The sequence below is a fragment of the Periophthalmus magnuspinnatus genome, chromosome 19 (assembly GCF_009829125.3).
Source record: "Periophthalmus magnuspinnatus isolate fPerMag1 chromosome 19, fPerMag1.2.pri, whole genome shotgun sequence".
Lineage (NCBI taxonomy): Eukaryota > Metazoa > Chordata > Actinopteri > Gobiiformes > Gobiidae > Periophthalmus > Periophthalmus magnuspinnatus.
In genome coordinates, this window is record NC_047144.1 from 24,820,215 (window position 1) to 24,836,219 (window position 16,005).

Sequence of the window (16,005 nt, forward strand, 5' to 3'; positions counted from 1 at the left end):
TCTCCTGGACGTCTCCCTAGGGATGTGTTCCGGGCATGTCCCACCGGAAGGAGGCCCCAGGGAAGACACAGGACCGCCTTGGTGTCCCACCAGAGGAGCTGGAGGATGTGTCTGGGGTGAGGGAAGTCTGGGAGTCCCTGCTTAGACTGCTGCCCCCGCGTCCCGGCCCCGGATAAGCGGAAGAAAATGGATGGATAGATGACTGCCCTGAAGGCGTCTGTAATGAAAAACTTACTTTTGTGCTTTAGCCATGTCATAATGTTCTAGTTGGTCTGAAATGTACATGGAGTTGTTTTTGCTTTGTGTAATACTGCTTTCTGTGGCTGTTCTTCTCAAGAGAATGGTATATATAAAAATGGTATCTTTCACCACATCTGACAAACACTTCTCTTTATCTCGCGAAATGTGTCTTTTGCTGACACACCTTCACAGACCTTGGATGGGTCATTTTAGTACTCCCATTCATTCTACAGAGCATCATGGGACAGACTGATGGAGCCGAGGCTGCCAATCTGTGCCAATGGCTCCTCTGACACTCACACACACACCACATTCATACTAGTCAAGGTGGGTGAAGTTTGCACTACAGCGACTGCTGCCCCACAGTGGATCTGGCATTCCCAATGATCTTTAATCCAAGTACTAACCAGGCCCAACTCTGCTCAGCTTCGAGATCAGACTCAGATCTCCCAAGGTGGTATGGTAACAGTATTACTCTGAGGTAACATAACTTTTCACTTCTCTTCCCAAAGTGAATAATTCTATTTCTGTCAAAAGCTTCAAGTTATGTCAATTTTCTGTCTTGCACTTAACAATAATTTTATTTATTTGTGTTTATTATTCTATGGATCTACCACATACAATGTCATACTCTCTTAGAATTACTTTTTTTTTTTTTTTTACATCCAAAGTAGTTTTAAAGTAATAGTACATCAGTTAAATCTATAGGCTGGCATCAATCACTCCTAGCATGATCCTATGTTGAAAAATCCCCTTAGCCGTCATGTTTGTTGCTCTAGTTCCCGCAGAACTATCTCCATATGTGTAAGAGACACGCTGTGATTTTTGTTTACCCTCACTGCTCTTCCTGCTTCCTGGTTGGAGGCGCTGTAAAACCTACACATTACCTGGAAGATGACTGTTCTTTAGTGCCACACAAGTTGCCCCTGGGGTCTGGCTGGTCGTGTTAGCTTTGGCAGAGGAGGGAGAGAGAGAGAGAGAGGGAGGGGGGTGGAGTGATGGGGGTGCGTAGGAGGAGAGGGGGTAGGTGGGGATGAGGGGCAGTTGGTTTTGCGGTGCCACGTTTGCATCACAGAACTGTAATTCCATTCAGGGCCCAGGAGCAAAGCTGGCACCAGAGCAGTACAGTCAGTTTTCCACGCGTCGACATGTTTACAATAGGAAGTACTCATGAGTGTAGGATTAGCATAAGGACATGTTCTAATAGATAGGAAGAGGGCCATTCAGGTGTAGAGATTATTAACAGTATTTATGTCTTTTCTCACCCTTTTTTTAATTATCATTTTGCAGTTTCAACAAAAAAACAACTACACACAAACAAAAAAAGAAAAAAAAAACTTAAAATCTTTTAAAGAACAAATATTATGCATTACTTGTATTGTCATTGGCCTTTTAACGTGGTCTTAAGTACCTTTGCTTTGAAACTGCATGCTTTAGAGCTTAAAATGCCTAATAAGAGTGCTTCCTATACCTGATCTTATGCAGCTTGCCATCTATTGGCAGAAGAGGGAATTACCACACTAAAAACAATTAATATAAGTAATGAGAAACATTCACAGACGATTTAATGCAAGCACGCAGCAGTAATGAACATGATTTGACATCAGAAATGCTTAGAATGAATCTGGCGATGATTTATTGGCTTAAAAACTGTGTGTAAAAACACCACAATTCAAAATTCAAATGAAGTGTTTAGTGAGGCTCAGAGGTAAAGGACTTTTTTTTTTTTTTTTTTTTTACAAAGGATTACTGAAACCAGTGTGAATGAAGCTAAATACAGCTCCAGGCATGTTTTTAATGAGGGAATAATACACAATAATAACACCATATAGGGTTGGCGTTTTGAGTCCGGCTGCAAAAGTGTCCTCCAATTTGAGCAGTGCTGAAGTGTAATTTTGTTTTAAATGGCCAGAGATAGTAGGTTTAGACAACATCCTTGTCTACTTGACCTTACTGGTACACCCAGTATATGTATGTATGTATATATATATATATATATATATATATATATATATATATATATATATATATATATATATATATATATATATATATATATATATATATATATATATATATATATATATATATATATATATATATATATATATATATATTATGCATGTATGGAAAGCACTCTACTTCAGTTGTTGCTGTTTTCTTTGGGCAAGACATTTCACTCACCTTAATTTCATTGTTTGTGTACACTGTATGAATTTGTATCATGTTGGTACATCAGAGTGATTAGTGTAACTAACACCCCCCCAACACCAGTGCCTGGCAGTATCCCATAATAACACTGTGAATGCAGCATTCCAGTGCGTATGAAACCAGGAAATAGCACGTAATTAATTGGACCCATGCAGAGTCACCAAACAACACGTCTGTTATTGTCACGACTGTTATTACAAAAGGAACGCAGCTGAATCCTCACATGCAAACAGTGTGTGATGTAATCAGAGAAAAACACACACTCTGAATGAATCAAAGTTGTGTCTGGGGAGACAAAGAAACTATAAAAATGTAACAAAATAAGTGAACTCTATGACCCTGGTAGTGTTGTGAGTTAGCAGTTCTTTTCTGTGGAGCTTGGGGTTTTCCAGATAAAAAAAAAAGTCAGTTTAATACAGCAGCTGAGTATTTTCTGGAAAGTAAGTTTTTCCAACTATAGTTGATTAAGTTTCATGTGAACCAGGCCATGTTTTTATGATTCCCATTTTAAATCACCTGCAGTGAGAAATGTTTTGGTGAACTTTTTTTAAGCGATTTGTACAGAGGCTCTAAAGTACCCTAAAAAAGTTTTAAAATGTAAAAATCTTGAGCAAACAAGACATTATCTTGTCCAGGCAAGACATTATTTTGTGTGAACAATGTTGACTTTTATTATTTTTGGGGACTTTAGGGGCTCTGTAGATTTGCCAAAAAGGACAAAATGAAAAAAACAAAAAAAAAAAAAACAAGCAAAAAAACCCAAAACAAAACATACCTACAATGTTTTTCTCCTACATCTGTGCCTAGGTATCAGTCTGTAATTCTAAAATAAATAAATAAATACATAAATAAAATATTACCTATAAATTAGCCTCCTTTTTAATCAGGCAGTCTTTCAGATGTTGATTTGACAAATCTAATGCCTGATGCCCTTCCAGTCGCAACAATCTAACCAGAACTAACCCTTTCAGTGGAATATCTTGCCCTAGACGCCACAGCTGTGAGAAACTTGCAAGATTTTATTTGACCATGCAACATGTTTGATGCTGTCAAACACAATAAATGTATTTTAACTGTATTCATATTCACATTCATTATCTGTTTGTGTATTTATTTTGCGCTTACCAAGTTTTTTCTACACTGGAGAATAATAGCATAAAATGTAACACTTTTGTCTCATGTACGGTCAAATACAGTCATGTTCTCTTTCGCAGAAGAAACCACAACTGTGCCTACTGGACAGCTTTCCATCTTTCCACAGCAGTGTTTGTAATGTGCCAGTCACTATGGCAACCGGAGCATCCAAATACAGGCACAATGACAAATGCTGAATACTGTATGTGTGTGTGTGTGTTTATGTGTGTGTGTGGGTGTGTGTGTGCGTGTGTGTGCGTGTGTGTGCGTGGGGGTGTGTGGGTGTGTGTGTGTGTGAGCGCACATGCTGGGTCAATGAGGTTCAGACTTTGTGGTAACATGAGACCAAGACCAAGCAGGCAACCATCAGCACATTCCTCTGGGCCTCAGGCTGGGTGCTACAGTGTCAAAATATATCACTCTGCAATAAAGATACCAGCTACTAAAAATAAAATCTGTCATCAAAATTCTTTTATAATTCACTACCTTAACAAAAAAAAAGAAAAGTTTTTTAAGAAGGCTATGATGCATCTCTAAGTTTATATATCTGCAGGCATTAGTGGGAAGAGTAACCGAAAAGCTTTACTCGAGTAAGTTACTTCAATATAATATTACAAGTAGAATTAGTGGTGAAGAGTAAAAAAGTATTTGGGGAATCTACTAGATAAGTAAAAGAAACTGCCTGAATGTTTTATGATTTACTATTTGCAGTGAATGTAATTTGAAGGACAAAACATTAAATAATGCAAAAAAATCTGGTATTTTCAAATGATAGACTGCAAAAATGAGAAAAACTGAATCACAGTGGGAAGAGTTTTACTCGACTTTTACTTTTACACACTACAGGATAATTTGCGTGATTTAGGACCTGATTTGATTCACCCAACTGCGGATCTTTGTATGTGATTTTTAAGATGTTGTGCTTCTCATTTGTGTGGTTCCAGTGTGACTCTAAGCAGCTTTGTGATATTGAAACCACAAAACATGAATGACAGACACAGAGGCACAAGATACAAACTCAGGAAATAGTGAAAAATATTTAAAAACAGCTCGAAGCGCTCTTTAAAAAGTAAAAAGGCAAAAGTAGTGCAGATTAGTGATAGTGATTCTACTTCCTCCTAATTCATCTCCAGTATTCTGTGCATTAAAAACATTCATCTGAACTATTGCATTTTACAAATAATAGTAATACAGTTTTGACTAGACCAAACTCAAAGTGCAATACTCTGATCTTTGCAATTTCAAAGTGAATCATTGAATCGTTGAATACTTGACAGTGGTCTGTGCTTTTTGATGCAGGTTTAAAAATCTGAAACATCCTGTACAAATCATCGAGAGTGCTGTTACAGAGTCATTACTACTCAAATGGGAGTAAAAGTATGGTGTTAGAAGTTCAATTTACTAAAGAAGTTACTCAAGTGAATGTAACCTGAGTACGTACTACCCACCTTTAAAATATATACCTTTATAATCATATATTTGGATGGCGGTTATGCAAAATGTTGACAGGAGTATTTGCTGCCCACAAGTATGGTTTTTTGTGTACCCGTGACCCAGACTTCTCAAACAGAACAGAAAAGGCCTGTTGTGATGTGGCTCAACACCAGTTTAATAAGCCTTGTATAATCCTCACTAGGCTCAGACTGTTATTAGCATGAACGAGAATAAAAGCAGCTAAAAACCACAATCATCACTGTGTAGTCTTTGTTAACTTTTTGGTTGTGGAGAGAAAAAAGTGTACTGCATTTTGTGAGATTTAGGCTTTTCATTATGGCCAGTTGTCCAAATGCAAAATTGGTAGCGTACAAATGTTTGCTTGGAACGTAAAAGGCAAGTGCTACTATTTTTTCCATTAACCAGATTCAAAATTTTTATAACACTGATTAGAAACCTACAATTTAAAACATTTAATTAAAGACAATTCAAGTCTTAAATAGTGCACTGCATCTGATGGACGGTCCACCGCTTTTCTATTGTTTTGCTTTGTCTGAAATGTTCCTCAGTATTGCATTATACCTATAGAGACAAGCAGATAATGCCACCAGGCTAAGTTACAGGTCTGATCTGTGGAGAGTCTAGCCCATAAGTTAAGCCAACATCATATGCTTACATTTCTGAAACAGGAAGTAGCCGAAACCTGCAAAAAAATAATATATTTTTGAATAGGCAAAATAAGTTAAGCCTCAGCATGTTGTTCATTTTAACTTATATAATAGTTTTGTTTTAATTGAGGAATAAAAAATGTGAATGATAATGACATTTCACTTCCTGAACCAGACATCCCCACACACAACTGAGCTCCATCGACTTTTTACTAGACCAAACTGCCAAATAAGACAGATAACTGATGGTGACTGACTGGTAAAAAATGTATTTCTACTTTCTAGATTTACACTTTTGTCCTCATTTGAGTCATTGCATGCAACACTTTTACCCAACCAGCTCTCCACCAAATGCATAGACCATCAGAAACTTCAAAGTTTGATGGAGGTGATAGACCTGCAGGAAAAAGCCCCAGGCAGCTGCTGTTTTTTGTCCCTTCTTTGCTCTACATTTTCAATTTTGCCCACCCTTTTAACCATCCCACATCCTTCTCTCCTTCGCATGCACAGGGGAAAAACATTGACTCTGCAGTAATTACCCATCTGGATCTGTTCTTAATTTATTCACTTCATGGATGGTAAACCCATTTAAGATGCCCTGTGGTTGTGTTCACCCAGATAGTTAGGTACAAGGCTCCACGCGCTCGTCGATATGCTTGAATTAAGACCTCCGAGTTGTCCAGAGTGACTGAGTTGGCGATTTGGGAGGTAGAAGTCGGAATGTTTTGACCGGAAGGGATTGACTGAACTCATTTGAACCTGGAAAGAAGAGGGATATTTGTAGAGGGTATTTTATTCCTCATCAGCAAAGAGAACAAGGCGTGGCGGTGGGCTTTTGAGGCTAATGTTCCAAAACACACTTTATTTGGGGTTAGTCAATGGAACACATTACACAAAGAGGAGAGTTATGAAAACATGTAAACTGTCAAAAGCAGGAATAGGCCTATACAGTTTGAAGATACATCAAAGGAAAAGCTTAGCTGTGTAGGTCTATAGTTGACTACAACAAAATATGGTCATCAATTGAGCATCAAGATCAATTGGTGTAATCAACATATTCTGGGCAGATGAAGCTAACTGTAGGCACTGCTCTGTCTGAAGTTTTGTTACTCAAGCTAAGACTTTAATCTGAGCTTTGTTTTAACACAATCTGTCCATAAAGAACGGTCTTAGACAGATCTATAACAGGTGAGATTATTTGTGCTATTAAGCATGTCCCTCTCAAATAACATTACAGTCACAACCTAGCTACAGTTAGTCAACAATTTTTCAGTTATTCTCACTTTGTTATTGATAATTAAACACCTAAATGGAACTATGAAAGCTCATATTGATCGCAGGCTTCTGAAAATATGCTAACTCATTGTTAGCCTTTCTTCTAGGTTCATAGCCTATTTAAGCTCATAATGTGTCGTATTAATGAGGAAAGCAAGGGGAGTCTCAAAGAAGCTTGTAAGCCAAACTTTATTAATAAAGTAACAAATCGTATCAATTAGAAGAAGTAAACATATACGTCTTTCATTTGCTTCAGTTTGCTGTTTATACATGTAGAAACTTGGGTTAACATAAGACACCTGAACTCTAGTGATGCTCTTCATTTAACAGATAACATGTTTGTTCACACACCACATTTACCAATGTCAACATAAACATCTTAGAATGCCTTTAATTAACAATCAATAGTATTTGTCAATTACAATAAATGTTGAAAACGACATATATTTCCAATAAAGTGTATGCCAAATGTTTGTACCTATAGCTAGCAGTGCTTCAAAGATGTGGGACCATACAAAGGCATGTATCACATGACAACATGACATGTGAATGACGTACATAAACTAACATGAAGATTACAGAAGGCACTACTGGCTTATTGATTTTCTGATTCTGTGCACAGTGTCCGGTGCTGGTTGGACACCTTGTCAATATTCAAGTACTCTCCTCTGTGTAGTGGGAGTAGAATAAATTAAAGTTGGTTGAACTGCCCTGCAGTTGCATTGTGACTGATGATGATGTAGGGAACATATGAGAATAAGACATAAGGCAGGGCTGTGTATGTGAGGAGAGCGATTACCTGAAGTCTAACCTGAGTCCACTGTTAGTCTGTGAAATGAACAGCAGCAGTATGTGCAGATACACTTCCCATCAGGACATCAGGACACTAACACTGTTCTAACACTGAACTACATGGAAATATGGACAAATACAACACAAAACCCAAAGCCTCAAAAACATCCAACATTTCATTCACAAAGGGATTTCATACAAATCATATATTGCAACACCGTTCCATACAAAAATTTCTGTACACTTCCCTGTCACTGATTGGTAGATCAGTCATCTATCACAATAAATGTGCTCTTTACCGAGGGGTCACTGGTTTATAAGTTGCTGGATGACTGTAAATTTTGGGATAGTACAAATCAAAACTAACCTTTAATACCATACCATGGCCAAATACAAAACAACCTACTTTGTTTAAATCTAATAATTTAAACTTAGCTCAATTGCACATCAGTAGTTGATACCAATAACAATGGAATCTTCCATTACATTTCTCTGAGGACAAGTGTCTGTACAAACTTTGCTGTCCAGCAACAATTGTGATCTTATAAAAGCAAACTCTGCAAGAGATTCCCTAATTCAACTTGTGCAACATGCCAAGTCACACATGAGCACATTTGGTCCTAAATAGTGGTCCTAATGATAAAATTGAACTGTAATTTAACCCCATAATGAGCGTTTCATCTGTAAAATGATTTTGAAATTTCCATGACTGTGACTTGACACTCTGAAATGTAATAGTGCTGATGTTTGGCCTGTAGCAGAGTCTTTGGCAGCGGGACCACAGTTACCTCCATAGTTTGTGAGAGAAGCCTGTGCTTGAGCAGGCAGAGACTCAGGGCCGCAGGGTTGGCGGGGGTCGAGAGGGCGGACCACAGGGCAGACCAGGAGGAGTACGGGAGGGAGGAGGTCCTGGAGGCAGCTGGCCACATGGGGGCGCTCTGGAGGGAGGGCTGGCACTGCGAGGCACAGAGGTGTAATCCGGAGGAGGAGGACAAGGGGCGCTGTTCTGGGTGCGGGGCGGGACCTTGGCCGTGGATTCATCCTTTACTCTGGTGAAGTTTATGCACCGACCCTGGCAAAAACAATGCAAGTGTAGGTATCACAAAATATACTGGTATCAATCTATGTAACCTTTCTGATGGAGGGTAGGCCACCTTGCTGTCTCTGGCAGTGGTTCAAAATGTTTTTGTCAATACAGAGAACATGAGTTGTCTCACACCTCCTTTTAGTGGTACCAGTGTTTAAAGAAAGAAAGATTTATACAATTATACATTGGTTTACTAATACTTTGCCAATTATTACTATTATATTTTCTTGTTTTAACACAATTTGTGCAGAAAACATTCTCGGCCTCAGTACCCCTGGTAAATACTGCTCTATGGAGATGTTATTGGTTTGCCTGAGTGTTCAACAATATGCTTTAAAATGTATCTATTTCTACTGAGGTAAGCAGGTAATGCCACTATTCAAAGTTACTGGTCTGATCTGTGAAAAGGCAACCCTGCACACAATATGATGCATGTTTAGACACATTTAGCAATAAGCTGTAATGTAATAAAAGTAATTGATATGTTTAATGCCATGCAGTAGAAGATTCTCTACAGAAAAGTTACATAGTGCACCTTTAAGTTATTATTTATCGTCTATACCTTATTGTTTGTATGTGGAATTTGAATGAAACTGATAAATGTTCCAGAGCCTACATCATATCTACAGCACAGGAAGACTGCAAAGCTGGTATGAATTTATTCCAGGAAGAATCACATTTCATTCCACGGTTACAAGTAGAACATTCTAACCACAACCTGAGCTGGATTCACAGGTGGTTGCCGCTACCTCAGACACCTCCATTTGTATTTTGAAAATCGAAATATAGTAACGTGCTATACCCTGCAGTCCATCAGGAACATGTTTCAGTCTGAACTCTGCCGCTTTGATATTGCACCATGACATAGAAACATCTGCCTGGGATAGTGTCTTGCAGTTGTTTCCTCATAGTTACCATATGGTTACTATTTGATTTTACTGTCACTCTTGAAAATGCACCATGATAGAGAATCAAGAGCTTGTGTCAGGCAATTGTTTCCCATGATACTTTGTAACAATATGCCTGATTGGATAGAAAGAAGTGACCCTGTCAGGTGCTTCTGTATTAGTTATTGTCAGCAAAAATGTTATGTAAAAGTGAATGAATTACGGTTTACAGTCAGATTTTTGTTCTTATTTAGCAACTTTTGCCAAACAATGCTGTTATGGGCATTTATCTTGATAAGAGTACATTAAAATCAGGTACATGCCCTTTAATAACTTAATTACAAAGAAAATTCCCTTCCTAGTTCATGTGTTTGTTGAGTTAATAGAACGGAAATTGATGTTTTATTTGAAGAAAAAAGTAAAAACATGAAAAATAAAAATGCAACATTTTGTGAAAGCACTGTCCTACTAAACTTTGAACCCCTTTAGAGCAAACCACAAACTGTTCTCCTATGTAAATGAAACTACATGTGGACAGTGAAATATGACCTGCACAGCAGAGACATGGAGATCAAGTCCAAACATGAAATTGCATGTAGCTTATAGAAAATGTGCTGAGCTATGCATTAAAGATGCTAGATTATATATAATAGAAGAGGCAAGGTTGGAAAGATAAATACTCAAAGGATGATAATCTTTCAGTGTAGCTAGTAAATTACCATCTTCAAGTACCAAAAAAGATTGGATTTTTAGCTCTTAGCAATGTCAAAGTAAGCTAGTATGTAATGGAAATGTTTGCTTTCCTATGTTAGGTGTTAAGTATTAGCTAAGCCACGACTAGCCAGAGCGTTTTGACTTTGCAGCCAAGCTAGAAGGCTGAAGGAAAAAAAAAAGTACTCATTAGGGCAATGGCTTCTTGCCTATTTCTCCTCAATTGACTTTAAAGGTACTTATATTTCAAGTCCATAATGCTTTTTCCATATAGTACATCTATCATGTAAAAGCAGGTATTTGTGGAAAAAAATAGACTCCATGCATTTTGTTAGATGAGAACCATATGGAAGCAACTCCCAAATACAGATTTTATCCAATCAGATGTTGTTGGATGAGAACCTTGTGGAAACTGATTGTGGAATCCCAGACACTTATTTCTCTGCCATGGTTCAACATTAGAATGTGGGAAGATATTAAGTTGGTGGAGCTAATGTCAATTCAAAAATATGGTTCAAAAGTTGCTACAGGTGTCAGTTTTACATGAATTGATTCAAATGACATTAACAAATTAATTTAACACCAATACACGACAAGATGAATTTATTACTGTATGTATAAAGTACTATACTTGCTTTAATCACAAATATAGACAGAAATGGAGGATGGATTTCCAGGTTAGCATTTGCCCAGCAACCACTGAGTTATTGGCTCAAACCTTGAGCACTGTTGTTTTGCCCCTGAGCAAGACAGTTTCTTACAACACTGAGCAGCCTACGTGATAGTTCACTGCAAGCTGTATTTTTATATTAAACATTTACTTGGACTTGGGAAAACCACAGTTGTCAGTCTTCACTCTCCCAGGTCTACAGCTCCACAGGGTCGTAAGAGTTTGGTGCAGTGTGTGTGTGTGTGGGTGTGGGTGGGTGTGTGTGTGTGTGTGTGTGTGTGTGTGTGTGTGAGCTAGCCTAGAAGTACCTCCCGGGAGAGAATCCACTTCATGTGAACAGGGTGGATTAGAGTCCAAGTAGAATGACTTTGACATTCATATGATGTCAGCATAATGGATGTGGTTAAGCAACTGCAATTTGCTGTATCAAATATATTGTAATTTTAGCAGTATAATCTTGATTCAATTGAAACAATAATTGATTATTGATTCATTGAAACAATAAGTTCAGAAATGGAAAAGTTACAAGTGTGATTTAAAAGAAACAAGTTAACATTAAATTTACACAAAACAACTATAATGTTTTTTGGAAATAGGAAGATAGATAATGAAATAAAGGTGTCAGTGGAAGGAACTATTTTAGAGAGAGTACAGCAGAGTAAATTTTTGGGGGTAATAATAGATGATAAATTAAACTGGAAGGAACACATTAAATATATTAAAACAAAAGTAGCTAGAAGTATAGCAGTTTTATCATGAGCGCGGGAAGTATTAGTGTTAAAATCTATCCAACAATTATACTTTTCTTTGATATTACCGTATTTGACTTATTGTGTAGAGGTGTGGGGGAACAATTACAAAACAAATATACAACCCTTAGTTATTCTTCAAAAACGAGCAGTTAGAATTGTGCACAAAGTGGGATTTAGGGAGCACACATATGATTTATTTTTACAGTCTAGATTACTAAAATTTGAGGACTTGGTGGAATACCAAACCATTCTTATTATGTTCAAAGCAAGAAATTATCAATTGCCTCCAAACATTCAAAACTTATTTAGTGAGCGAGAAGGGAATATAACCTTAGAGGAATGGCAAAATTTAGACACGCTAAAGTGCACACTACAAGGAAGAGCTTTTGTGTCTCAGTCTGTGGGGTCAGATTATGGAATGGGCTGAGTGAAGATTTAAGGCAATGTTCAAATATTAGGCAATTTAAAAAAAACTGTATAAATGTCATATTCTGTCCAGATATACCAAAAGAAAATCCTAATTAATGGTAGCAGTGGTTATATGTATACTTTTTTGTTGATAGAATGGTTCAGTGATGATGTACAGGAAAGATTATGGTGATTGTTGTGATAATAACATGAACAAGGAGAATAAGAATAACAAGAAAAATGAATATATAATAATAATAATAATAATAATAATAATAATAATAATAATAAGAAGAAGAAGAAGAAGAAGAAGAAGAAGAAGAAGAAGAAGAAGAAGAAGAAGAAGAAGAAGAAGAAGAAGAAGAAGAAGAAGAAGAAGAAGAAGAAGAAGAAGAAGAAGAAGAAGAAGAAGAAGAAGAAGAAGAAAAAGAAGAAAAAGAAGAAAAAGAAAAAGTAGTTAATACTAAGAAGTAAAGTAAAAGGAAGCTGGATGAAATTTTTGTTCAAAGTTTGAATCAGAAGAACGGGGTGGGATTAAATAAGTGTACACTTCTTCCCACATCCCTTTTGAGAATGTTCAATGTTTTTTGTGGAAGATAATTAATTTTATTTTATGGACTGTAATGACATGTACTACATGATTTATGAACATACTCAAATAAAATTCAAATTCAAATTCAAATTCATGTATCCTCTCAGAGTTGTATTTGGAGTGATTCATGCATGTTTTACCTTTACGCCAATGTCAGCTGTTATTGGGCAAGTCAACAGACTTGTTTCTTTTATTAAGTAGTTTTATATATTGTGATTTAAAGTGTCCAAATTATAACAAGATGATCCTCAGGTGTCACAGATTATAACTATAGAGTGGACACAAGGACAATATGTTTTATTTAATACTACTTGTTACTAGTTGAAGAAATAGTACCATTAGTAGTTGTGAGAAACAAGTGAAAGTACATTTACACATGGTTAGTAATACTCAGTAATCGTTATTTGTAACTAGTACCTTTACTAGTACAGTTGCATCTAAAGTCTACAACTCTTCAGCTACGGAGATGAGTATGGGAACAGCCTACATGTGTTCAGACTTGGTGAACAAATTCCCTTTTTTATGTTATATCTTTATAGCATTCCTTCTTAACCAGAGCTATAAGGAACTGTATTTGTGCCTATAGAGTTTAACGGCATACACCGCAGACAGAATGGAGGCTAATGTTTGTGGCGGATGTCGGACCTCCTCCTTGCCTGGCTCTCCTCCTCCTCGCCCGGCTCTCCTCCTCCTCGTCTGGTCTCCTGGCCGATTTCTTATGTTGTCTGATTTTTCCTGTTGTGTCTGATTTTTCCTGTTGTGTCTGATTTTTCTTGTTGTGTCTGATTCTTCCTGTTGTTTTGTTTTTTGTGTCTTGGCGGCACGGTGACTGAGTGCCATCACTCATGTCTCACAGCAAGAAGGTTGGTTCGATCCCCGGGTCACCAGGCCTTTCTGTGTGGAGTTTTTCATGTTTCTCCCCGTGTCTGGATGGGTTTCCTCCGGGTACTCCGGTTTCCCCCATCAACCAAAACATGAACGCCCTTCGAGACAACTGTTGTTGTGATTTTGGGCGTTACAAAAATAAATGAATTGAATTGAATTGAATTGGATGTCAGTATATAAAATGCATTACTTCCTACCGCGCTAAGCTGTTGTTGATTTGAGCAAATTTTGTTTAGATTTGTGTATATAGAGGAAGAACACGTTGGCATTTGTATTGATTAAGAATAATGACCCAAACACAAGCAAGAATGGTAACAATTTCAGTTGTGTAATTAGGCCAACATTGATTGACATATACTGTGTGTTTAGATTCACGTGTTGGCTCTTTTTCAGGTGGAGACTGCAGCCCTGAAAAGTTTTAGTCTCTTTGAAACAAAACTTCACACCCCTTGGAAATGAGCAGGCTGGTGAGATGGTGAGGTGTTTCTGCTGCCTGGTAACTAAACCACAAAATGACTTGATGAAGTGACATCGCTCCAGTGGGAAAAGAAGCCCAATGAGCATGCACTTAGTCATGAAAAAAATTGCCGCCAGAAATGAAAGCTGTGAAATAGATTTACTAGAGAAAGTATTCCCACTCACAACAAAACACTGTGAAACCTTAACCATTTTCCTAAACCTGACCTTAAAGGTGCACTCTAGCCTTGTTTCCACTGATTCGCTTTGGAGTGGATCGGTATGGGCCACAAGTGTCTCCACTGTATTAAGTGACTACACAAGAAACGAGGTGATTGTACAAGACACACTCATAACTGTAAAAAGCAGATATAAACATAAAATAATACTCTCTCACTAAATGCTGACTTGATCTTGTGATAAACCACCGTATTTCTAGTGATGGCAACTTTATATGTTGTGCTGACATGCTCCGCAGAACAAAGCACGAATGCAACAGCTATTTCCTGTTTATGGATGCATGACATTCACATATAAATATCGTATAAAGATATTATATTTCCAGGTCGTACAAAGTGCTGTGCAAAGGTGCAAAGGTGCAGAAGTGCAGATAAATGAATCAAATGCAGAAAAAGTGTTTATGTTACTCACAGTGCCGCTCACTAAATGCATTTTTGTGAATTGCTGAAATCGGCCTACTGATTAGGAGTATAATTCAAATAAGATTTAGATTTTATTTATTAAGAAAACATGAGTTACGTTTGGGTAATGTCGAAGCTGTGCTTGAAGCATGGAAACACAACTCAGCTGGAGGGAGAAGCACCAAACAGCATTGGCTAAACTGTTCCACAGCATCAAACATTCACATCCATATTAAACAAATCCATCTAGCATTTTTCAGTTGCAGGTGTTTTATTGCTCAAAATACATTGAAAAACATATACTCTTACTGTGAGTGGGCTCTGACATAGGAAACCTGCCTGTTTCCATGGAGACAGAAACATTTCATGCTTTACTGCAAAGCAACAACAGCATAACGAAGACAAGCAGGTAATGGACCTTTATCTTTAACCATAACGTTCATTTAAATTCCTAAACCTCATCACTTAAACTGACCAATCAAAGCAGAGCATCCTTTAACGCTCATAAATTTGGGTGTGGTCATTAAACCTAAAACATGTGTGTGTAGAATTCGTCACAGCTAGCATAAAGGAATATATTAAAGCTGACATATCAAGCTGCAAGGATGTGTCTCACTACTTTCTTTTCACTTTATGACGTCTAATGTAAAGCATGTGTCCATTTTGTCTCGATACGTAGGACATTAGCCAAGAGAAATTCTATCTAGCTCAGACCACACCACCATAACCCAGAATCGCATGCACAGGAGACAAGGGCATGTGTGATCTGTGACTAGAGACACAAATCTGGACACAATAATAGGTTTATGAGACCGTTTCTTCCCTGGGGCCATATTTTCACACTCACACCCAAAACTTAATACATCATAGTCACATTTCCTCCGCAATAAACCTACAATTTATTTTCTGTCTACCCAAGAAGAATGACGGCACAATATTACAGGGCAGGGAAACATACCAGATTTGTAGAAAAAGTGGTTTTGAAAGAAGAATGTGACACCCTTTTTTTAGTGCATTCTCAAATTCAAGATAAGGGCTGCAATCGGACTATGATAATTGTAATGGTTATCTGGACTATATACAGACTCTACAGCACATGCCAAAATACTTTTTATAACAGCAATATTATTAAATCAAAATGTCAAATTTGATCAATATAACA

At 37.4% G+C, this 16,005-nt stretch overlaps 1 protein-coding gene across 1 annotated transcript in view; it reads right to left on the reverse strand.

Annotated features, from left to right (window-relative positions):
• Nucleotides 1-7,132: 7,132 nt before the first annotated feature.
• Nucleotides 7,133-16,005, reverse strand: part of antxr1c (ANTXR cell adhesion molecule 1c) — a 43,399-nt gene continuing 34,526 nt past the window's right edge. Inside the window, exon 18 of the mRNA XM_033984187.2 lies at nucleotides 7,133-8,826. Coding sequence (XP_033840078.1) covers nucleotides 8,587-8,826 — 240 coding nt within the window. The 3' untranslated portion in view covers nucleotides 7,133-8,586. The remainder of the gene's footprint in view (nucleotides 8,827-16,005) is intronic.